The following is a 24478-nucleotide window of genomic DNA, read 5'->3' as shown; positions in this document are numbered from 1 at the left end:
GGGATGTTGCGGGCTCGAGGTAGCATAGTCGAGCCCAGTCATATATTCCCGTTTATAGAGCAAGAAGGAATCTTTATTTTGTGCAAACTCTAGAAACTCCGTCCACATGAAAAGAGGTATCGACCCTCTTCTGTTTTCTGTTGCCCGTCCGTATCCGTGCTTTCGTCTGTAGTGTCTCTCAAGTGGATTCCAAAATTTACCAAGCTCCATTGCATTCTTGGGACGAATGGCTAAAACATATGCTCGGCAACGATCATGTCAGGGCTAATCTTGGAGATCGTGGTTGCGTTGTCGGTCCATCCTTGACTTTAGGTTGTTCAGTGCTTAGACCTTCTGATCGCGATACCAATATTTTGTGGATGCTTGTATGGTCGAAATCTTCCAGAGCCACTGGATGAAATAGATGAGTTGGGAGGCGTTCTGTTGCCGATGTGCTGATATCAATTCTTCAAGGACTTTGTTCCAAGCGACATCCTTCGAACCATCTTCTGAATCTTGGACTATCGTATGTAATGGGATGCGGTAAGCAGTCCCCAGTTATACTTCAGTTAGATCCGATGGCACGACTGAATATGTGAATGTATCTTTGCAGCGTATTTTTGGAGAATGCACATGTACGGTTTCATGTTGAGAAATTCCTGCGGCTTGTAAAACTTCGACAGTGATGATATTGAAATCAGAAATAACCTGGTTGAGGGGAGTGAAAGCGTCCCATGCTGGTAGTCCCCATGTGTAGCATACTTTCATTGCATCGCCTTGAATCCATGTCCACGAGATTCGATACAAGCTTATTGTACTCTTCTGGGTGTGACGCTGGGATGCTCAGAATATCACATGGACGAAATATTCTTGATAGCAAAGAGGTATAAATGAGAGAGTTATGTTGTTTATCGTGGCTCCCTATGTTTCTTCAAGAAAATGTTTCAGCCGCGTCTCTAGAGTTATCTCATGAATCTTTGATGGTCGTCGGGATGGATTGCGATGAGCAGTCCCCAGTCGCACTTTTCTTCAGTTTCTGAAGTTGTTTCCTCTTAAGCAGGCTTGGGATCCACCATGGCCTCGTAAAGTGTTGCAGGCATCTTCTAGACAGAGAGGTGGTGGTACTCTTACGCTATATCCTTGAAGAGTAGATGACCTTGTCATGGATATGACCTTTTGGTTGACCGTTTCTTCTAATCTTTGACAGTGAAGGGATTCCGTGTAGATACTCAGTCCCCAAGTATGGTTTACATGTTTCCATCTTCGTAGTGATTGTTTCTATGGTGAAGCTCTAGCTGGTATCACGAGCGGCAACAATTCTTGGCAGCAGATGTGACCATAAGGCACTACATCGTCGTGGGAACAAAGTAGGTTGGATGGATGCGTAAGCGGGAAAACCGTCTATGACCACGAGCTTTGACGGGGTGGATCAAAAGGTGGCCACGACTTCAAAAATTGGCTGGATGTGATCATGATCCTTGACAAGGAGAGCGGCGGGCACGAGCACGAACCTTGGAAAGAATGAGGCGTTGAAGCGGCTTCGGCTCTTTGAGAGGACGTTGAAACTTATGGGAAAAAAGCTGAAGCTTCGGCTTCGGATCCTGGAGCGAACGTTGAAGCGGAGCCGCTGCTGGAGGACGTTGAAGTGTAACGAATTCTGGAGAGAACGTTTAAACGTAGCCATTGCAGGATGACATTGAAGCGGAGCCGCTGCCGGAGGGCATTGAAGCAGAGCCGCTGCTTGAGGACGTTGAAGCGGAGCGACTTCTTGAGATAACGTTGAAGCGGCTCCTTATCTTCGATTGACGACATGTGCAACGTGACTGGCCACACCGTCTCCGAGGATGTAATCTCAAGCTGGAAGTTCCATCGTGACATGTGCGTAGACTACAAGTTCAACGCTCGCTGGTTTGTTGAGGGTTTTACCGAGATCCAAAAGTTGCAGGTTGAGGCGATCGAAGGCCATTCCGCAGATGTGATCAAACAACAGGAAGCGGAAATCAAAAGGTTGTCCAAAAAGTTGAAGCTAAAACGGGGGGGCTCTCCAAAGCACGAAGGAGGCTTTCTCTAAGCAGAGCAAGCCATTGTTGAATGGCTTCCCTTGAATGTACTTCTGTCTTTTGAACTTCTTTTGCTTAGGTTTTTTTTTTTTTAAAAGGCAAAGGAAACGCCTAGTTTATGGTTTGGTTTTCTGGATTTTTGGGTTGATAGATAATTGTTACCCATGAGGGTTTTGGATTAATATTTGGAATGAACTGTTTTTAGAATAATGCCGTTTTTGATTATGATTGTAAGTAACACAAATATTCCAGGAGAGTCATGGAACTATGAGTGTTGTATGACTGTGGAAAGTATAGGATGAAATTCGAGGATAACATGGATATCGGTTTCTAATATCATTGTGGAAACTCGAAGTAATAGATTATGCACTTTGTCTAACAAGACTTACTCGTTTCCAGGGTCTCCCAACAAAAAGGATCTCCCGGGCATACGCCTGAGTTTTGTGGGCGGCGCCGCCGTTGCTGTGAGAAGTCCCCAGTCGTTTCTCGTCATGTGATAAACTGAGTCGTCTGGTAACTGAGTCATCGATCCCTACGCGGATCATTTTCTTCTACCATCTTGAGATCTGGGTTAAAGAATGAAATCGGGAATTAGAAATTGACATTGTAATCGAGAGATTAATCTCCCACTGTGGTCGCCAATTGTTTGAGGGTGAAAACAGTTTCTGCTAATTTCGGTAATTTCGAATATGTTGGTGAGAAACGAGTGTAAACCCTAAACAATGTACTGCAAGGGAGTACTTTGATTCGAGATATCAATCTGTACAAATTCGTCCTAAACCAAGAAATGTCCGTTCGATACTTGCTTCGGTCATAAAGTGAAGGTGAAGGGTTGGTCTAGGGAGGGAAACGAAGAGAGTGTTGAGACCAGAATAGTTGATTCGGGAAGAGTAGTTGTTTGACAACTTGTATCAGAAAGTAGAAAGCTAACAGATGGGAAAGATAATAAGTGATTTCTGAGTGTTGTATTCCTCTGACCAAAAAACCCCGTCCTTTGGTGGAAATAGGTGAGACCTATTTATACAAGTCGCAACGAAACGTATCTTGGTCTCGTAAGAAGTGGAAACGGTTGAGTAAATGAAAGAAAGCGGTAAAGGGTAATGCCTGGAATTGATGTTTCCATAATGAAGGAAACGTTTCACCATTACTTCTTGTATTTACTAACCGCCTCACTCTTATGACACTTTCTTGTAACGGGCGTAGTGTACGTCGCACGCTGTAAACCGCCAGACCAATACTCTGATGAGCATCCCCCGGTTTGTGACATGTTTTGATGTCTCGAGGGTTTTGTGTAGCATGTTGCTATTGTTTGGAAAGTTGAGCTTGGGAGGCTTGCTGGCTTGGTGGTGACTTTCGACGGTCGAGATTTTGCATCTTGAGAGGAAGGTTAGCCGTTGATTGTGGTTACCTTCCACTGGTAGCCAGTAGCGTGGCCACGGTGCTGGCGTGGCTTGCGCATGCTCTTGGCACGGCTAATTAGGGTTTGGTGCCGTGACCATAGAATTGGCATAGCTAAGTGTGCGTCGTGGCCAAAGAGTTGGCAGCGTAGCCAAAGGTTTCCATAAGTCGTTTGGTTTAGTGGCGAGATTGTACGGCTGAGATTTGCATCTCAGAAGGAAGGATAGCCGTTGATTGTTGCAACCTTCCGTTTGGCAGCCAGCGGCACGTAGGCATGGGCGGCATGGCTTTGGCGTGGCCAAATTAGGGTTTTGGCACCGTGGCCAAGAGTTGGCACCGTAGACAAGAGATTGCCACAAGTTGTTTGGTGGCAAGTTTGTACGGCTGAGATTTGCATCTCAGAGGGAAGGGTAGCCGTTGATTGTTGCAACCCTCCGTTTGGTAGCCAGTGGCATGGAGGCATGGCTTTGGCGTGACCAAATTAGGGCTTTGACACCGTTGCCAAATTATGGTTTTGGCACGGTGGCCAAGAGTTGGCACCGTATCCAAGAGATTGCCACAAGTCGTTTGGTGGCAAGTTTGTACGGCTGAGATTTGCATCTCAGAGGAAGGGTAGACGTTGATTGTTGCAACCCTCCGTTTTGCATCCAGCGGCATGGAGGCATGGACGGCGTGGCTTTGGCATGGTTTAGGTGAGGCCAAGCTAGGTTTTGGCATAGTATTAAGCCCGGCCAAAATTAGGGTTTTGGTATAGTTTAGGCGCGGCCAAAATTATGGCTTGGCATTGGGCCAAAAGTTTCCACGCGTTTGGTGGCGAACTTAGATGGCTGAGATTTGCATCTCAGAAGGAAGGGTGGCCGTTGATTGTTGCAACCCTTCGTTTGGCATCCAGCGTCATGGGGGCATGGCCGGCGTGGCTTTGGCATGGTTTAGGCGCGGCCAAGCTAGGATTTTGGCATAGTTTTAGGCGCGGCCAAAATTAGGGTTTTGGAATAGTTTAGGCGCGGCAAAAATTAGGGCTTGGCATTGGGCGAAAAGTTGCCTCGCGCTTGGTGGAGAATTTGACGGCTGAGATTTGCATCTCAGAAGAAATGGTGGTCGTTGATTGTTGCAACCCTTCGTTTGGCAGCCAACGGCATGGAGGCATGGGCGGCATGGATTTGGTGCGAAGGTGTGGCTGGAATGGCATGCTATTGGCACTATGGTTTGGCTGGAATGGTTGGTATTCCTTTGGCGCGGAGATGTGGCTGGCATGGTTGGCATGCCTTTGGCGCGGAGATGTGGCTAGCATGGCATGCCATTGACACGGTGGTGCGTCTGACATGGTTGGCATGACTTTGGCGTGGAGATGTGGCTGGCATGGCATGCCATTGGAACGGTGGTGTGGATGGCATGGTTGGCATGACTTTGGCGCGGAAATGTGGCTGGAATGGCATTCCATTGGCACGGTGGTGCGGCTGGAATGGTTGGCATGCCTTTGGCGCGGAGATATGGCTGGCATGGCATGCCATTGGCACGGTGGTGTGGCTGGCATGGTTGGCATGCCTTTAGCGCGGAGATATGGCTATTAGGGTTTAGCGTGTCGAAACCCTAGTTTAAAATATGTGGCACGCGTGATTGGCACGTTTGGCTAGCATGCCCGGATGGCATGTGCAGAGATGATGCCAGTCAGTAACGAGGGCTCTGCCGTGGAGTATGGCATATAAAAAAGGTATCCTGGTAATTTAACGCAGACATGTTGAATGGTTCAATAAATGTGATTAGTGGAGCTATTGGTACTCTCGGCTTCGTTTTCTTATAGAGTGACGTCATGTTAGACTAAGGTTTTATGATTTTAACGTGAATCTAAAAATCACCATCAACAATAGCATATGGTGCTTTTAGGTTAAATAAATTATGAAATTATTTATGAAATCGATATCCATAAAATATCGTTTTTAATCGATGCATGTAAAGCATCGCTTTTAAGCAAGCAACTCAAAAATAATCGATACATGTAAATCATCGTTGTATAGAGCCTTCTCTTAGTCGCGGATTTCACGGTCTTGAAAGGAGCGTGACCGGCTGTCTTTGAGAAACTATTGGGGCCGTACTGGCAAGATTGGGGAATGAGGTGATCGGCCCTTATAGGAGAGGGATGACCGGTATCCATTATGGCATCTCATTGGTTGTCCCAAATTAAATCTAAGTCGGTCAAATCATTTAGTCAAGTTATATGCTTGAGATGATTTGCGGCAGTTTTTTATTATCGTTTAACCTAATTAAGACACTCATGGCAGCGTGACTAGCCTACTTTGGACGATGATTCAGAGCAAAGAAAGCATGCTAGGAGTAACCTGATTGGTTGAAATAGTAGAGGGCCGGTAGGTATCTGTCATGGATATTTCTCGGTCATGTTAGGAGAGAGCCAAGCTTGTTAAATTGACCGACCAAGTCACGTGGTCGTGATCATTTTTCAACTGACTTGGACAGCCTAGATTTAATTCTTTATAAAAATAAACAGCTCGACTATCTTATTTTGGCCAACGATTTGGAGCGAAATAGGTAGGCTAGGATCGATATGATTGGTCGAGGCAATAGGTGGGTGGCCAGTCATCATAACGGCACCTTATTTACCAAGCTTGTATAGGTTTAGGTTAATTAATGGAGCCGGACAAGTCGTGTGGTCGTGATCAATTTACGACCGACTTGGACGGCCAGATCTATTTTCTTAAGAAATATGAGCGCTTCGGCCAACCTACATCCACTTAGCAATTAAAGGCGGAGCTTGTGACCTTAAAGCGATGCGATTGGCCGATAGGAAAGAGGGGACCGCAGACATCATTATGGAGAAAGGGAGGTTGGCCATGGGAGGCGCAAGATAGGGCAAGTCGACCGGCCAAGTGGCGCGGTCGTGCCCCTTTTGCTACTTCCCCAATTAGTCATGGTTTCCCTTTTTTCTTATTTTTTGACTTTTGGTAGGATTTTTCTCCTGCTAGCTCTATTCCTAGCTTGCCTAGGTTTTTAGATTGCGTCAAAAACTGAATTTTGTGAATTGACACAAAATTAGCGCAACACTGGTCTTGTAGGCGCAACTTGTGCGTTTCGTACCTTCATGCATATCTTGATCCAGACACTTCAGGAGATTGATGCTACTCAGCTAAAATGAGCATTAAACGTCATATCATGTCATAATTAAGAGCTCAGCTAAGAACACATCATAGAATAGATACTTATCAATCTGCATTAATGAATAACACAACTAAGAGCTTAAATAAAATTCATAGAATATCTAGGATTATTGCAACATGCACCAATATTATTCTAATAAATATCGTACATAGAGATACTGAATTATTCGGTAATATGTAAGCAGAGAGGCATAGGCACTCATCAACTTTAAATGGCTTTACTTCTTTACAGAATGAAGACACATAAATATGGGGTTTTACGGTTTTACCCTTGAACTAAAAACCACCATCAATATTAAGTCCCATGCTTAGCACGTAATAGTGACATTGTTGCGGGGCAAGCACTAGATGGTGGCAGACGAAAATAAAATTAACGAGATGAAGTAGATAAATGTTATCAAAGAGATACCAGTTGGTTCGAACTTCCTTGCAGTCGTACCGGTGAAACAAGCCATCAATCAGGGGATACTAACAAATTAACGCTCTTGCTCATCAAACGTTAATGGTAGGAAAAGGGAAAGCGAGCATGTCCGTCCAAGGCTTTGGAGATCGACCAGGCTTCCCTAATCCCGCACATGCGAGCGAGAGGAAGAATTCCTTTCCAGACTTGGAAACTCGTCGATTATAAAGGGGGCTTTAGTTATTAGATGTTTTGCACGAGCAACAGGACCAACTCCATCATCATGTGCGCCAACTGCCAGCAACAAGTAATTTCATCTCATCTTCATCAGGTTTCTTTTTTTTGTGCGAGTCGTGTTAACTTATCACCTCCATTAGCAGCTAGAAACATCTCTTCCATCCATATTGTTGGTGGTTGAAGCTAAGCATTGGTTAATCAAGGTAGGTATTCATCTTATTCTTACTTCTTCTTCTTCTTTTTTTGGATGAAAAACCCTAGTTGAGTCTTGGCAATGCCAACATGACAAGTATCAACAGCAAGGCCAGCAGACAGACGGACATAGCAGAAGGAATTCGAGGTAGGTACTCTTCTTCTTAGGTTTTGGCCGTGGGTGTAATACCTGCGGCAAGTTTTTTTTTTTTTTTTTTTTTACGGGTGTAAAACCCTGGTTTGGTTGTGGTTGTGGGTACAATTCCCACGGTTGCTCTCTTTTTTTTCGTGAATTTTAGTATTCACAATTTTGTTGGTAAGCAAGCTCCATATTTCTTCGATCATGTAGATTCGACCATTAGCACAAATTTTGACTAGGATTTGTATTGTGTGACTCTCTTCTTAAAAGTATATATAAAAGTAGTAACCCTTTTCCATCTTGTACGTGTAGCTACCCAAAAGTAAATAGGAGCGTACGAAGTTTTTGTTTGGATAATATGTCACCTGGAGATGTTTCCACCGCTAATCAAGGAGGCATTCACGATTTCAAAGATATGCCGAATATAGATGATGAATTCTTCGAAGTATCCTACACAACTGCTAGAACTCATCCTGGTCATGTGATAACTCTCCTTACTAATTCATAGGATGTAGAAGTCGTGCCATCAATTTCTCCAGAACGTGTAATAAGGTTCTGTCTCCAGAAGAATAAGTATCCAGCTTCTCCAGTGGATTTGAAAATTTTCCATACTCCATTGCGCTCCTGGGATGGATGGATGAGGTACATGCTCTGCAACGATCATGTCAGGGCTACTCTGAATAAAGCACAAGTCGTTGAAGCTGTTAAAGCGTCTACAAAGCTCCACATTAAGAAAGATTTTCCCGGCTTGATTACTTTCATCTCTCGATGGTGTATTCCTACTCACACGGTCATATGTTGATCGTTTGAGACGACTATCACTTTGGAGAGTGTAGCAGCGTTGTTGAACCTTCCGATTGTAGGAAACCTTGACTTTAAGTTGTCTGATGAATAAGAGTCACGGCACATCACTCTAGTTAAGAAGATAGAAGAGTCATGGACCAGCGTTGCCGTATTATTGTGTCTGTGGCTGTCTAGAGATATTTTTGATGATGGTTCTGGTACAAAATAATAAGATTGGGGCTAGTCCCAGTCGCCATCAAGCTTGCACAAGGCGTGGTTCTGCCTATAGGTAACTTGTTTCTTGGTTCCTTATACTCCCATCTTGATTCTTTAATGTCAGATATGTACGTCTCCAATGGGTATTTGAAAGTGGAATCTCATGTTCACATCGCCTTCATTCAAGCATGTTTATGGGAACATTTTAGTTGTTATGCTCCTACTCCCAGTATTCCATTTTCGGATATATATATAGAGGTGCTAAAATACTCCGTTGGTCAGATAGACGCCCAAATCCTGGTAGGAGACTTATTGATTTTTTGGACGATGTGCATGCTATGAGTTTTCGCCCTTAGGCTGCAGTCCATTCGTCTGTAGTTCATCCAAATGTCTTTACTTATGCTTCTGGTTTGATGCTGCATTCAGGTGAAGAGAATATGGGTATCGTAGAGATTGTGTTCAGCGGAGAAACGCAACTGGGTATGTTCCATCTTTCTTCATGGGATCCTTTAATGTGGAATCTTATAACATCGACAGAGCTGCTCGTCAGATGGTTTTTGGTCAGGGTGTTAGAGCATTACTCGGTTGAACCCAATAAGCGCAGGTATGTCAGATTTGGTTGTCATATTTTAGTGAACCAAAACTCATTTAAAGAGTCGCTTGGTTATTTAATAGAGTCAACTTCGTATAGGTTAGCTAGAAAGTTATTAGGATATGAGACTTACAAGTATTACTAAGACTTGAAGAATGTGAAGAAGTAAAGAGCTACATCGACGACATCATCCTTCCTCTTGAGGTTAGTAATATTTTGACTTGAACTGTTTTGTTCCTAACGTATCTTTCAAGTCGTGCTATATTGAAAACATTACTGCGAAGCTGTGAATGATTATACTCTAGTTAGACGTAGTATTAAGGAATTATAATACGAAGTATAACGCCTATCTTTTGAACTTCGTATATAAGACATCGGCATAATCGTATGAATGCTATTGTGATTATGTATGGGTATGGGTGAAGATTTCGTCCTAGGAAACAATGTTTTACATTCATTTAAAGGAAGTACAATTCATAAACTTGTTTTGTGAATCGAAAGGGAAATCGTTAGGCTTATTGGTATTGTTATTCATTGCAAATATTTGGATTACCAATATGTGTGTTTAGTATAACCGCTCATAACTTGTTTATGTATCTTGGTAAAACTATTCACAATGACTGACTTATGTATCGGCATGACTTTTATTAGTGAAACCAATCTTAAGTAATCACCTAAGATGGTATGATCGATATTTGTAATTGGTGTGACCAATCTTAGTCATTGGGTAACCGATCCTAGTACTTGGTGGGACTAATAACAAGATGTGTAATCGATCCTTGTGGTAGGTTAACAAGTTTTAGTAATTGGTGTAACCGATCCTATAACTTATGAAACCGATCACAAGTAATACCATGAGATAGTGGTAACCGATCCTGGTACTTAGTTAGCCATTTTATGGAAACTAGTGTAACCGATTCTAGTAGCTACTTGGAGGTAGAACCGAACTTTGTGTTTGGTAGAACCGTTAAACCCATGAATGGTGATTGACTGTTTTTGATCAATCACATAGTTCTTGGAAATCAGATGAACCAATTATAAACTCGTTTGGAAGTGTGGCAAATCGGTTCCAAGATTGTAAATATGAAAACGGATTTACAAAGTAAAGATGTCGACATACTTTGAACACGTGCAGTAATTCTTACCTATTATCAAAGATATTCCTTAATAACTAAAGGAGAATCCCGGATCGAAATAAATTGAGAATATTTTAATTAAGGTTTTTAATTTTATATGCTTTTAATTTCCAGCAATTAAATGCATATCTTTAGAAAATAAATTGGTAATGTGCATTTACTAATTGGAGATATTCTTCTGAGATTTCGGTCAATATTTGGATAGAGCATTTCCAGGAATTATGAAAACCGATTTTGGCTTTATTGCATATCTTTGAGAATATTCGGTTTTGGAAATTCCTTGGTGTCCAAACTTCCTTGGTCTATATATATTGAAGTTTGCATTTCGAGCAAACTAATCCTCAGAGCCAGCAAAATTACCTAGTTGTGTTGTTACTGGTGGAGCCGTCTATTCGGAGAGGAAAGTACCTTAATTAGGAGAAATCTCTTACGAACGCTCGTTTTAAAGACTTCTTTGGGATTAAGAAGCTCTATGAGTACCGTTGATGGGAAACTAGATAATTGCAGTTTATTAGTAGTTTTTGATTGATTTGATTGACTAACGGTTTTTGAACTTTGGTTTCACCTAGTTTGTTTATGCTTGAGAATCTTCTCTCCTGATATAAGATTCACTCAAACTAGATCGAAGTATCTACGAGGATCTTTAGACTGTTTGTAGATCTAAAGATGTCTTGTGATAATCCATCATTAACAGACTCTGTTCTGTGTGTGATTGATCACAAGAGACTCAATTTGTTTGTGTGCATGTGTGTGTTGAAGATCTAAGAAGATTTGAATACAAAAAAGATTTCTTATTTGAGTTCATAATCTTTGGTGTGCACAAAACTTGATCGACTGGGATCCAACTATAATCAGTTTATCTATTGATAGATTGGATTGATTAGTTGCGTAAATCGGCATCAATACATTTCTTTGTAATTCATAGTATTGATTGCATAGTCTAAAAAATTACTTTGGTGGTTGTTAAATAGATTGATCTAAGAACCCGACAAAGGAGTTTATAGGTTAAACGGAAGAGCATTTTGTCAAACTCATATCACATTGTTTGAAAAGAGTTATTACCGAACAGATTTGTTGTTCCTTTACTGTTTGGAATACGAACCAAAGGAATTGTTCCAAGTACGTGACTTATTGCAAGTTGGAGGCGCAGGGATACTAAGGGAACTAGGTGAACTATAGGTTTAGTTGCTTGGTCTCAAATATACGAAGTTGGTTTAGATTTTGTATAGAAGCTTAATTCTGAGAGTATTCAATTCTGAACAAGGTCCCGGGATTTTTCTGCATTTTCGGTTTCCTCGTTAACGAAATCTTGCTGTGTCTTTTACTTTTCTATTTCCGCAATTATAATTTATTTATTATAATTAGAAGTAAAATATACAAACGTTAATTCCTAATTACTTGATAGCAATCCTATAGTGTTTGGTTAAGTACGAACATATTATCAAGTAATCATACTTCGTTGTTGTATTGTATCGATCTTGTATCTATAGTCAATCACGCAAGTTATCTTGTTGTCGTATTGTCTCGATCTCATATCCATAGACGATCACACGAAGTGTGAACCGATTCGTTGTATTGCCTCGACTCGGTCCATAAACTCACTTTCGGAGAAAGGACTTATAGGTGGAAAAGTTTTAGATTGAGGTATATTTGGGTACCCTCGTCTTTTCACAGGGATTCCCGTCTCTTCGTTCGTCAAAACCCTTAATAGAGCATCTGAAATATGTCTTAGATATGAGTGTTTATATTGAGGAGAAAAGCCTCTCATTCCTTCTCCCGGAAGAAAGCCTGTGGTGACTCCTAAATATAGAGAATTCTGGCGGAATGAGCTTCTTAATCTTCATCAATTCGTACAAGCAGCTATGACAATACCACGAGATAAGCCTACCCCCGAGATCTTATAGAATCATCCTAGGTTGAAGTCGCTTCTTTTTAGCAAGCGGAAATCCTCTGACGAGTCGATTCAGGTAAGAACTCACATCTTCCTTGGTAAGAACTTGTTTCATAATTCCAATAAATGTTGGTCCAATATTTCCAAAATCTCTCAATAGAAAATCTCCAATTAGTAAATGCACATTACTAATTTTTGTTCTCTAGAGCTACGCATTAATTGCTGGTAATGAAAGCACATAAAATCAAAAACCTTAATTAAAAATATCCTTAATTTATTTCGACACAGGATCACCTTAAATACCAAGAAATATCTTTGAACAATAAATGATAAGAGTTACTCCTCGTGTTCAAAGTATGTTGACATCTTTTCATTGCAAATCCTTACTTCATATTTACATGGATTTGCTTCTTGGAATCGGTTATACCACACTTCCAAACAAGTTTAGAATTGGTTTTCCAATATTCCAAGACTATTATGTGATTGGTTATACCAAATCACAATTTTTAGTTGTGATAGGTCCTTCCAAGTCATATACATGGGTTCAGATCGGTTATACCAATCACTAGGATTGGTGATACCTAACAATGATCGATCATACCATCTCATGGTGATTACTTAGGATCGGTTACACCAATTACCAGAACCGGTCATACCAAATCATAAGTCTAGGCATTATGATCGGTTATACCAAGATGCATAACTTGAGTTAAGATCGGTTCTACCAACTCACACATATTGGTCATCCAAAGATATGTAATGAATAGCAAGACTAATAACCCTATTGATTTCCCTTTCGATTCATGAATGTACCTCCTTTAAACAAATGTAAAACATTTTTTCCTAAGATTAAATTTTCACCACAACCCATTCACATAATCATAACACTATAAACAAGATTATGTCGATGTCATATCTACGAAGTTCAAAAGATAAGCATTACACTTCATAGTCTAATTATTTAATACTATGATCATACTTTTATGATCATGTCACATCACTAGAGTATAACATATAATATATACAGTATATGCAGCTTCACGGTTATGTTTTCAGGTTAACACACTTCCAAACATGGATATATTATACGTTAGGAATGAAACAAGTTCAAGTCAGTATTACTAACCTCAAGTGGAAGGATGATGTCGTTATTGTAGTTCGTTACTTCTTCACATTCTTCAGGTCTTCGGAGTAATACTTGTATGTCTTAACATTCCTATGCTTTCTAGTCTAACCTAAACGAAGTTGACTCTAATATATAGTCAAGCGACTTTGACAAACTAAAATATGACAACCAAATCCCAGTATGCAAACGGGTAGGCATACTTAGTACACTTCCAAATCCCAGTATGAAAACGGGTATGCATACTTAGTACACTTCCAAATCCCAGCTGAAATTCCCGGACCTATACCTTACGCAAGTATGCGCACCGGTATGTGTACTTGGTATACGGAATTTCACAACTTCAACTACGCATACAGAGTATGCATACTTTAGTTCCGGTCATTTATCACATACATGCAAGAATGCACAATATGTTTATAGTCCAATGATGGTTAAGTATTTTAATCTCTTATTTAAATCATTGAAACTTTCTTAGAGGATGACAATAAACGTTTTCATACACTATTAGCATCAAAACAATTTTCAAGTTATTGAAATAACGAAGCATTCCAAGTCTACAACAAATGATTGTATCACAAAAACCATGTAAGATGTTACTCGGCGATTTTCACATGATAAAGATGAACTTGATTGAAGCGAAAGCTTACCAACACATATTCCGAGAAATATGTAAGCGAGTTAAACTGAGCTCGAAATCTCAAATGTGTATAATAGAAAACTATATTGTAACACGACTTATGTCCCAATATAGGAGATATAGTAGAAATAGACTTTCCAAGTGATAGATGAGTTTCAGTCTCCACATACCTTTTTTTGATGAAGTTCCACAAGCTCTACTTAATAGTTCTTCCCCTTCAATTGATGAACGCCGTGAAGTATAACGCTCAACTACAGAATCTATCCTTGTCCAAAACATCTATAAGTAGACTAGAAATCAAGACTTATAGTATTGATCACTAACATTGACGAACAAGCTTGAGATAGCAACGCTTGCGAGTTCGACCGAGCAATGCTCTAACAATGTTCCCCTTTGTCAATTTTAGTGACAAAACTATTAATACATATGGATTACAAAATAAATAAACTTTGTAGCTTCTCATCCAAATGCTTGATCTCCTTGGTTCTTCAACATTACTCGAAATCTTCGTCACTTCCAAGTACTCCAATGATTCCAAAGTGTTCAATTCCGCATCATTGTTGTTGAAGATCCATAGCAATTATAATGAGAAAACAATTGCTCCCAATCATTGTTATATACAGTGTCATAGTATCATTATACATCATCAAAGTCCAATTGTATCACAACGTTGACAACAGTATTATGGTGATATGTATCACTCCCTCTTAGTCAATACTTCATCTCAACATTAAATCCACTCCCGCTTACATAATGATCCGTAAATCATATGTATTTGCAGTGTGAACTACACATTAATTCTCCCCCTTTTTGTCAATATAAATTGGCAAAGGTACGGAAACTAGTGGGATCCTCATGAAATTTTCAAAGAGATACTTCATGACCAAAAGAGAACAACATATCAACTTGTTTAGATGCAATAATATAGCCGAAACTAAATGCATTCATCAAGGAGTTTAGAAAGATACAAGATAATCCCTACAATATTCCACAATCCCCACAAAGATTTGGTAATTAAACTCAAGTTCAATTAAGAACTCTCCCCCATAAAATGTCATTCCCGAAAGAACAACAAGAGCGACCTTACTTTTACAAGAAAAGAAGGATTTCTTTGGACATTAAAAAATCAGATAAGAAAGTGAATTTGTGTCCAAAAATCTCAAATTGAATTAACCATAAGGAAAATGATCAATTCAATTGGTCATGCTCAACAAAAGATAACTTATAGAGCAATACAGTATATTCACAAAGATGTGGATCAGTGAAAGACCAATACTGCGGAATAATCAAAGATTCATTCTATTTTTCATCACTATTTTCACAATGACATATAATAGGCTTAATCTTTGTAAACAAAAGTTCCTCCTTTCTTCCATCAATATTTGCATAATGACATAAAAGGCTTAATTTTTGTAATCAAAAGTTCATTCTATTATCAATACTTTCATACTGACATAATAGAGATAACTTTTGAACAAGTATGGGATATTCAAGGTTCACGGACGTAAACAACATATCCCATAAAAATTTGCAATATATAAAACCATAAAGATTAATATTGCAAAAATCATCTTCCAAATAAACTTTATAATTTAAATAAATAAATCTAAAAACATTGCAAGATGAAAACGTTGGGAATAGCTATGTGTACTCACAATAATGGCAATTCCAAACTATAGTTATCCTTCTTAAAAAACACAAGAATAAATTTTCATAAGAAGTTTCCTAGATATTGTAAAGCTTTCTCAAGGCATCCACTGAGAATTCCTTTTCATTATTGAAAAAACCGTTGATAATGGGATCATTCAATTTCTCCAGATCTCCAGAAATATCAATTAATTCACTAAGTTCTCTTTTCAGTCCACGTAGTGTGTTCTTTGTTAGAGACAACATTTGTTCATAATGAGATATTTCTTCTAACGATGAAACAATTTGAGATTTTAAATCATTTCTTTTTCTGATGAAATCTTTCAACATAGTCCTGAAATTATTATTATGATGACAAACAGACAAAAGACAGTTAAAGGAAGAACCTGAATCACTAACTATAGCCTTCACCTTTCTCTTTCTTGAGGACAAAATTCCTTCATATAGATACACATTGACAGCTTCTATGCATCCCTTTTTGTAGTACCTCTAGTTATAGGCGCCATGATACTGTATCTTTAAAAGAGAAAAAGTGAAGTACAATTCTGATCACAAATGAACATAAATAGACTTATTTGGAAAACTAACCCTAAAGAACCTTTGAAAAAGTCTTCACAGTTCACGTTCCATTATCTATCTTAACCAAAAAAATATTCACTTGCTCAAAATAACTTTTAGTCATAGATGAAGAACATAACCAACATATTTTACAAGATTTGAGTAACCTTGATGTGATATCTCGACTGGTTCTAATTATTTTAGCCATCTTATTCTTGTACTCAGTCATTTGTTGTTACTCCATAGTCAGACTCATTCTTTGCATGTCATTTTGAAGTTTGGAAATTCTTTTATTGTTTCTCTTGAATCTCCAACACTTGCTTTGAATATGACTTGCACTTCCACGAAATAAGCAAAACAGCGATGAGTTTTTGCTTCGTAAAGATGACTCATGTTTATCACAACTTACAAAATCAGTTGTGCCAGAACCGGATGGAACAAATGAGTCGAATGTGCTCGCAGTCATATTTTTGAACCCTAACCAAAAGCCTTTTGACCAAATAACATCGCTGAAATTTTGTCGGAGCTTCCTGTCAACCTTTGCAGGTCGCACTTGAAAGAATTAATCTTGTTTTCTTTTAGAGATAGGGTTCTGGTGAATTCATCATTAAGACAGTCAATCTCAAGAGTTTTCACCTGAAGTGATGATTCAAGTTTCTCCAACAAAGCCTTTAGTTGAAGATTTTCCTTGTGAATTTCTTCACTTTATCCAAGAAATCTAAAATCTCAGTGGCAGACTCACATTCCGAGCCAGAATTTGAGTTGATGGAGACTTCTGCCGAGAGGGATGAAAATCCAGAACATATACCATTGATACACTGAGATATTTCTTCTTGAACTGAATCATCAATAGCAACAGAGAGAGAAGATATTTTCTCGGATCTCTTGCTTTTCTTCACAATATCCTTGATCTTTTGTGTAATCAATGATCTGTTAAGATCAGATTGATTAGAGCAGCACTCATCAGCCCATGACAAATTAGAAGCTTCACTTGTAATGGTCACAACATTGAACGCAGACGTTCTGACTGCATTCTGATCATGATCAAGTAATTTTAACTTGCCAACCAAAGAATTTATGGAAAGAGTATCAAGGTTATTTCCCTCAATGATGGCAGGCTTCTTAGAACCGTATCAAGATGGCACCGATCTGAGAATTTTAATCAGAATATCCTTTTCAGGAATAGTCTTACCCAACACAAAATATACATTAACAATTTCATACACTTTGTGATTAAACTCATCAAATGAAGCCATACAAAGCTTTTCCCAATCGGAGTTTAGGTTTTGAAGCCTAGCTTCCTTTTCACTTGTATTCCCTTCAAATACAGTTTCTAAGATATCCCAAGCATCTTTAGACTTTGTGAAAGTAGTAACATGATGCTGGAGCTCTAGGGTAATGGCATGAATGATAGCATTTAACCCATCAGAATTTTGCTTTGCAGCAAGAATCTCGACGACATCATATCTACCAATATCCTTTGGAATTGTTACATCGCCTTCTGTAACTACCGGAGGATTATATCCATTAACCACATAAACCCATGATTGAAAATCACGCGCTTGAAGAAACGCACGCATATCAAGTTTCCACCATAAGTAATTTGATCCATCGAAGACTGGTGGTACGTTTATGGAGATATCACTTCTGTCCATATTTAGATCGCTACAAACACAAACTTTTAAGGTCTTTAATGTGTTTGCATGCTCTGATACCAACTGAAAAAGCGAGGGTCTTACAACCACACCCAACAATTCGTTTGGAAATCTGAATAGACAAACTCCAATATACTTTCAAGAGAATCAAATAGACAATTATACTTAATCTAGAGAAAAGTATATCAAAGAGTTTTGTATCTTTCTTTCTCAATTCAAACTTCAATCATCAAATAGGAATTTGCGAGCCCGATTGAATATAAGAGAATTAACTTGAATGGTGCCAAAGACCAATGTTCAAGGATCAATCAATTTCAATCAACAACCAAAGGTTAGATTTCCCAATTGATCGATTGAACGCACAACCTGTGATATTTCAATTAAATAACAAAATATAATGCGGAAAAGAAATAACACAAACACCAAAAGTTTTGTTAATGAGGAAACCGTAAATGCAGAAAAAACCCCGGGACCTAGTCCATATTTGAACACCACACTGTATTAAGCCGCTACAGACACTAGCCTACTAACAATTTAACTTCGGATTGGACTGTAATTAAACCCTAATCAATCTCACACTGATTCAAGGTACTGTTACGCTCCTTACATCTCTGATCCCAGCAGGATACTACGCACTTGATTCCCTTAGATGATCTTACCCACAACCAATAGTTGCTACGACCCAAAGTCGAAGACTTTATAAACAAATCTGTCTCACACAGAAAAGTCTATAGGAATAGATAAATCTGTCTCCCACAGAAATACCTATGAGTTTTGTTTCGTCTTTTGAGAAATCAAGGTGAAAAAGAACCAATTGATACACCGGACTTATATTCCTGAAGAACAGCATAGAAATATCAATCACCTCACAATAATATTAATCGTAAGGTAGCGAAAAAAGATATTGTGGAATCAGAAACAATGAGACGAAGATGTTCGTGATTACTTTGTATCTTGACTATCGGAGATTAAATCTCGAGCCAATCTTAAAGAAGATAGTACTCAAACACAATAGAAACATCAATATTAGATCACGCAACTACAGAGAAAATAGTTGGGTCTGGCTTCACAATCCCAATGAAGTATTCAAATCGTTAACCTACATGGTTTCGTAAAAAACCTAAGGTTAAAGGAGAATCGACTTTAGCTTATGCAACTAGTATCACACAGGAGGTGTGGGGATTAGGTTTCCCAGTTGCTAGTGTTCTCCTTTATATAGTTTTCAAATCAGGGTTTGCAATCAATGTTACCTTGGTAACAAAGAATTCAATATTCACCGTTAGATGAAAACCTGATTAGATTCAAGCTAATATATTTCAACCGTTAGATCGAACTTAGCTTGTTATACATAAATCAAATATACCCTCATTAAGGTTTATGTAACCGTACCTAACCGTGTACACCATGTTGTCTCAACCGTAGTCAACCAAGGTTGGCTATATGAACACTCTCATATCAACCTTATCATCTTAAGCATAACTAGTTCAAATGACTAAAATGAAACTAGCTAAAGAGTTGTTCAATTGCTATATTGTCATAAAAGTATACAAGAACACAATTGAAGCAAAATCGGTTTGATTCACTCGAATCAATTCATGAACATTATAGCCACAGTTTGCAAAGAATGCATTCCTTAATATATAAATGTATTTGTTCATGATCCAACCGATTTTAGAACTATAACCACTCAAGTATGCAAATGGTTACGCATACTTAAGCAGCCGGTCTGAGTTTGGGTTCGCCAGTATGCAGACGGGTAGGCATACTTAGTACACTTCCAAATCCCAGCAGAAATTCCCGGACCTATACCTTACGCAAGTATGCGTACCGGTATGTGTACTTGGTACATGAAATTTGACAACTTCAAGTACGCATACAGGGTATGCATACTTTAGTTCCGGTCATGGATCACATACATGCAAGAATGCACAATATGTTTATAATCCAATGATGATTAAGTATTTTAAACTCTTATTTAAATCATTGAAAGTTTTTTAGAGGATGACAATAGTCGTTTTCACACACTATTAGCATCAAAGCAATTTTTAAGTTATTGAAATAATCATAAAGAAACATTCCAAGTCTACAACAAATGATTGTATCACACAAACCATGTAAGATATTACTCGGCGATTTTCACATGATCAAGATGAACTTGATTGAAGCGAAATCTTACCAACACATTTTCGAGAAATATGTAAGCGAGTTAAACTGAGCTCGAAATCTCAAATGTGTATAATAGAAAACTATATCGTAACACTATTTATGTCTCAATATAGGAGATAGAGTAGAAATAGACTTTCCAAGTGATAGATGAGTTTCAGTCTCCATATACCTTTTGTTGATGAAGTTCCACAAGCTCTCCTTAGTAGTTCTTCGTCTTCAATTGATGAACGCCGTGAAGTCTAATGCTCAACTACACAGTCTATCCTAGTCCGAGACATCTATAAGTAGACTATAAACCAAGACTTATAGTATTGATCACTAACATTGACTAACAAGCTTGAGATTGCAACGCTTGCGAGTTCGACCGAGCAGTGCTCTAACAATGTCCCCCTTTGTCAATTTTAGTGACAAAACTATCAATACCAATGGATTACAAAATAAATAAACTTTATAGATTCTCATCCAAATGCTTGATCTCCTTGGTTCTTCAACATTACTCGAAATCTTCGTTACTTCCAAGTACTCCAATGATTCCAAATGTTTTCAGTTCCGCATCATTGTTGTTGAAAATCCATATCAATCACAATGAGAAAACAGTTGCTCTTAATCATTGTTATACAGTGTCACAATATCATTATACATCATCAAAGTCCAATTATATCACAACTTTGACAACAACACTATGGTGATATGTATCACTCCCCTTTAGTCAATACTTCATCTCAACATGAAAACCACTCCCCCTTACATAATGATCCGTAAACCATATGTATTTTTAGTGTGAACTACACATTAATTCTCCCCCTTTTTGTCAATATAAATTGGCAAAGGTACTTCATGACCAAAAGAGAACAACATATCAACATATGTATTTTTAGAGATACTTCATGACCAAAAGAGAACAACATATCAACTTGCTTAGATGCAATCATATAGCCGAAACTAAATGCATTCATCAAGGAGTTTATAAAGATACAAGATAACCCCTACAATATTCCACAGCCGCAGTCCCCACAAATATTTGGCAATTAAGCACAAGTTCAATTAAGAACTATCCCCCATAAAATGTCATTCCTGAAAGAACAACAAGAGCGAGCTTACTTTTACAAGAAAAGAAGGATTTCTTTGGACATTAAAAAATCACATAAGAATATGAATTTTTGTCCAAAAATCTCAATTGAATTAACCACAGGGAAAATGATCAATTCAATTGGTCATGCTCAACATAATAGAACTTACGGAACAACACAGTATATGCACACAGATGTTGATCAATGAAAGACCAATACTGTGGAAGAATCAAAGATTCATTATATTTGTCATCACTTTTTGTACAATGACATGTAGTAGACTTAATCTTTGTAAACAAAAGTTCATCCTTTCTTCCATCAATATTTGCATAATGACATAAAAGGCTTAACTTTTGTTCAAAAATTCATTCTATCTTTTATCAATACTTCCATACTGACATAATAGAGATAACTTTTGAACAAGTATGGGACATTCAAGGTTCACGGACATAAACAACATATCCCATAACAATTTGCAATATATAAAACCATAAAGATTAATATTGAAAAAATCATCTTCCAAATAAACCTTAGAATTAATAAATAAATCCAAAAACATTGCAAGATGAAAACGTTGGCAATAGCTATGTGTATTCACAATAATGGTTATTCCAAACCCTAGTTATCCTTCTTAAAAAATAAAAGAATAAATTCTCATAAGAAGTTTCCTAGACATTGTAGAGCTTTCTCAAGGCATCCACTGAAAATTCCTTCTCATTATTGAAAAAACCATTGATAATGGGATCATTCAATTTCTCCAGATCTTCAGGAATATCAGTTAATTCACTAAGTTGTCTTTTTAGTCCACGCAGTGTGTTCTTTGTTAGAGATAACATTTGTTCGTAGTGCGATATTTTTTCTAACGATGAAACGATTTGAGATTTTAAATCATTTCTTTTTCTAATGAAATCTTTCAACATAGTCCTGAAGTTATTATTATGATGACAAACAGACAAAAGCCAGTTAGAGGAAGAACCTGAATCAGTAACTGCGGCCTTCACCTTTCTCTTTCTTGAGGACAGAATTCCTTCACATAAATACACATTGACAGCTTCTATGCATCCTTTTTTGTAGTACCTCTAGTTACAGGCGACATGATATTGTATTTTTCAAAGAGAAAAAGTGAAGTACAATTATAATCACAAATGAACATAAATAGACTTATTAGGAAAACTAACCCTAAAGAACCTTTGAAAAAGTCTTCACAGTTCACGTTCCATTATCTATCTTAACCAACAAAATATTCACTTTCTCAAAATAACTTTTAGTCATAAATGAAGAACATAACCAACATATTTACAGGACTTGAGTAACCTTGATGTGATCCTTATTCCAAGTCAACAATAAGGATTCATCACATTACTATGATTATATAGTAATGGAGTGAACACAACGTTCACTTCTTCTGTCACAAGATTACATATCAAGGTTTGTTGGGTAAACAGACTTACCTCGTCTGGATCTAATTCCTTTAGTCATCTTCTTCTTGTACTCAGTCATTTGTTGTTTCTCCATAGTCAGACTCATTCTTTGCATGTCATTTTGAAGTTTGGAAATTCTTTTGTTGTTCCTCTTGAATCTCCAACACTTAATTTGTATAAGACTTGCACTTCCACAAAATGAACAAAACAACGAAGAGTTTTTTCTTCGTAGAGATGACTCATGTTTATCACAACTTAAAAAATCAGTTGTTCCAGAACCGGCCGGAACAAATGAGTTGATTGTGCTCACAGTCCTATTTTTGAACCATAAACCTTTAGTGTTTCCAAAAGCCTTTTGAACAAATAACATCGTTGAAGTTTTGTCGGAGCTTCCTGTCAACCTTTGCAGGTCACACTTGAGAGAATTAATCTCTTTTTCTTTCAGAGATAGGATTCTAGTGAATTCATCATTAAGACAGTCAATCTCAAGAGTTTTCACCTGAAGTGATGATTCAAGTTTCTCCAACAAAGCTTTTAGTTGAAGATTTTCCTTGTGAATTTCTTCACTTTTATCCAAGAAATCTAAAATCTCAGTGTCAGACTCACATTGCGATCCAGAATTTGAGTTAATGGAGACTTTTGCCGAGAGGGCTGAAAATCCAGAACATATACCATTGATACACTGAGATATTTCTTCTTGAACTGAATCATCAATAGCAACAGAGAGAGAATATATTATCTAGGATCTCTTTTTTCTTCACAATATCCTTGATCTTTTGTGTAATCAGTGATCTGTTAAGATCAGATTGATTAGAGCAGCACTCATCAGCCCATGACAAGTTAGAAGCTTCACTTTTAATGGTCACAACATTGAACTCAGACGTTCTGACTGCAATCTGATCATGATCAAGTAATTTTAACTTGCCAACCAAAGAATTTTTGGAAAGAGTATCAAGGTTATTTCCCTCAACGATGGCATGCTTCTTAGAATCATATCAAGATGGCACCGATCTGAGAATTTTTATCACAATATCCTTTTCAGGAATAGTCTTATCCAACGCAAAAGATGCATTAACAATTTCATACACTTTGTGATTAAACCCATCAAATGAAGCCATATGAAGGTTTTCCCAATAGGAGTTTAGGTTTTGAAGCTTAACTTCCTTTTCACTGGTATTCCCTTCAAATATAGTTTCTAAAATGCCCCATGCATCTTTAGACTTTGTGCAAGTAGTCACATGATGCTGGAGCTCTGGGGTAATGACATGAATGATAACATTTAACCCATCAGAATTTTTCTTTGCAGCAAGAATCTCGACGACATCATATCTACCAATATCCTTTGGAATTGTTACATCGCCTTCTGTAATTACCGGAGGATTATAGCCATTAACCAAATAAACCCATGATTGAAAATCACGCGCTTAAAGAAACGAACGCATAGCAATTTTCCACCATAAGTAATTTGAGCTATCGAAGACTGGTGGTACGTTTATGGAGATATCACTTTTGTCCATATTCAGATCGCTACAAAAACAAACTTATAAGGTCCTTAATGTGTTTGCCATCTGTGATACCAATTGAAAAAACGGGGGTCTAACAACCATACCCAATAATTCGTTTGGCAATCTGAATAGACAAACTCCAATATACTTTCAAGAGAATCAACTAGACAGTTAGACTCAATCTAGAGAAAAGTATATCAAAGAGTTTTGTATCTCTCTTTCTCAATTCAATCTGCAATCAACAAATAGAAATTTGCGTGCCCGATTGAATATAAGAGAATTAACTTGAACGGTACCAAAGACCAATGTTCAAGGATCAATCAATTTCAATCAACAACCAAAGGTTGGATTTCCCAATTGATCGATTAAACGCACAACCAGTGATATTTCAATTATATAACAAAATATAATGCGGAAAATAAATAACACAGACACCAAAAGTTTTTTTAACAAGGAAACCGCAAATGCAGAAAAACCCCGGGACCTAGTCCATATTTGAA

The 24478-nt window shown here is 38.0% G+C and overlaps 1 protein-coding gene across 1 annotated transcript in view; it reads left to right on the top strand.

Moving 5' to 3' along the window:
* The first annotated feature begins 7526 nt into the window (after positions 1-7526).
* The window catches only part of LOC113273038, a 43691-nt gene continuing 26739 nt past the window's right edge, over positions 7527-24478 (top strand). Inside the window, exons 1-2 of the mRNA XM_026522810.1 lie at positions 7527-7584; positions 9001-9178. Coding sequence (XP_026378595.1) covers positions 7527-7584; positions 9001-9178 — 236 coding nt within the window. The remainder of the gene's footprint in view (positions 7585-9000; positions 9179-24478) is intronic.

This window comes from Papaver somniferum, chromosome 4 (genome assembly GCF_003573695.1).
Source record: "Papaver somniferum cultivar HN1 chromosome 4, ASM357369v1, whole genome shotgun sequence".
NCBI classification, from domain to species: Eukaryota; Viridiplantae; Streptophyta; class Magnoliopsida; order Ranunculales; family Papaveraceae; genus Papaver; species Papaver somniferum.
The sequence above is the reverse complement of the archived record's forward strand: the minus strand, read 5'-3'. Positions and strand labels throughout refer to the sequence as shown.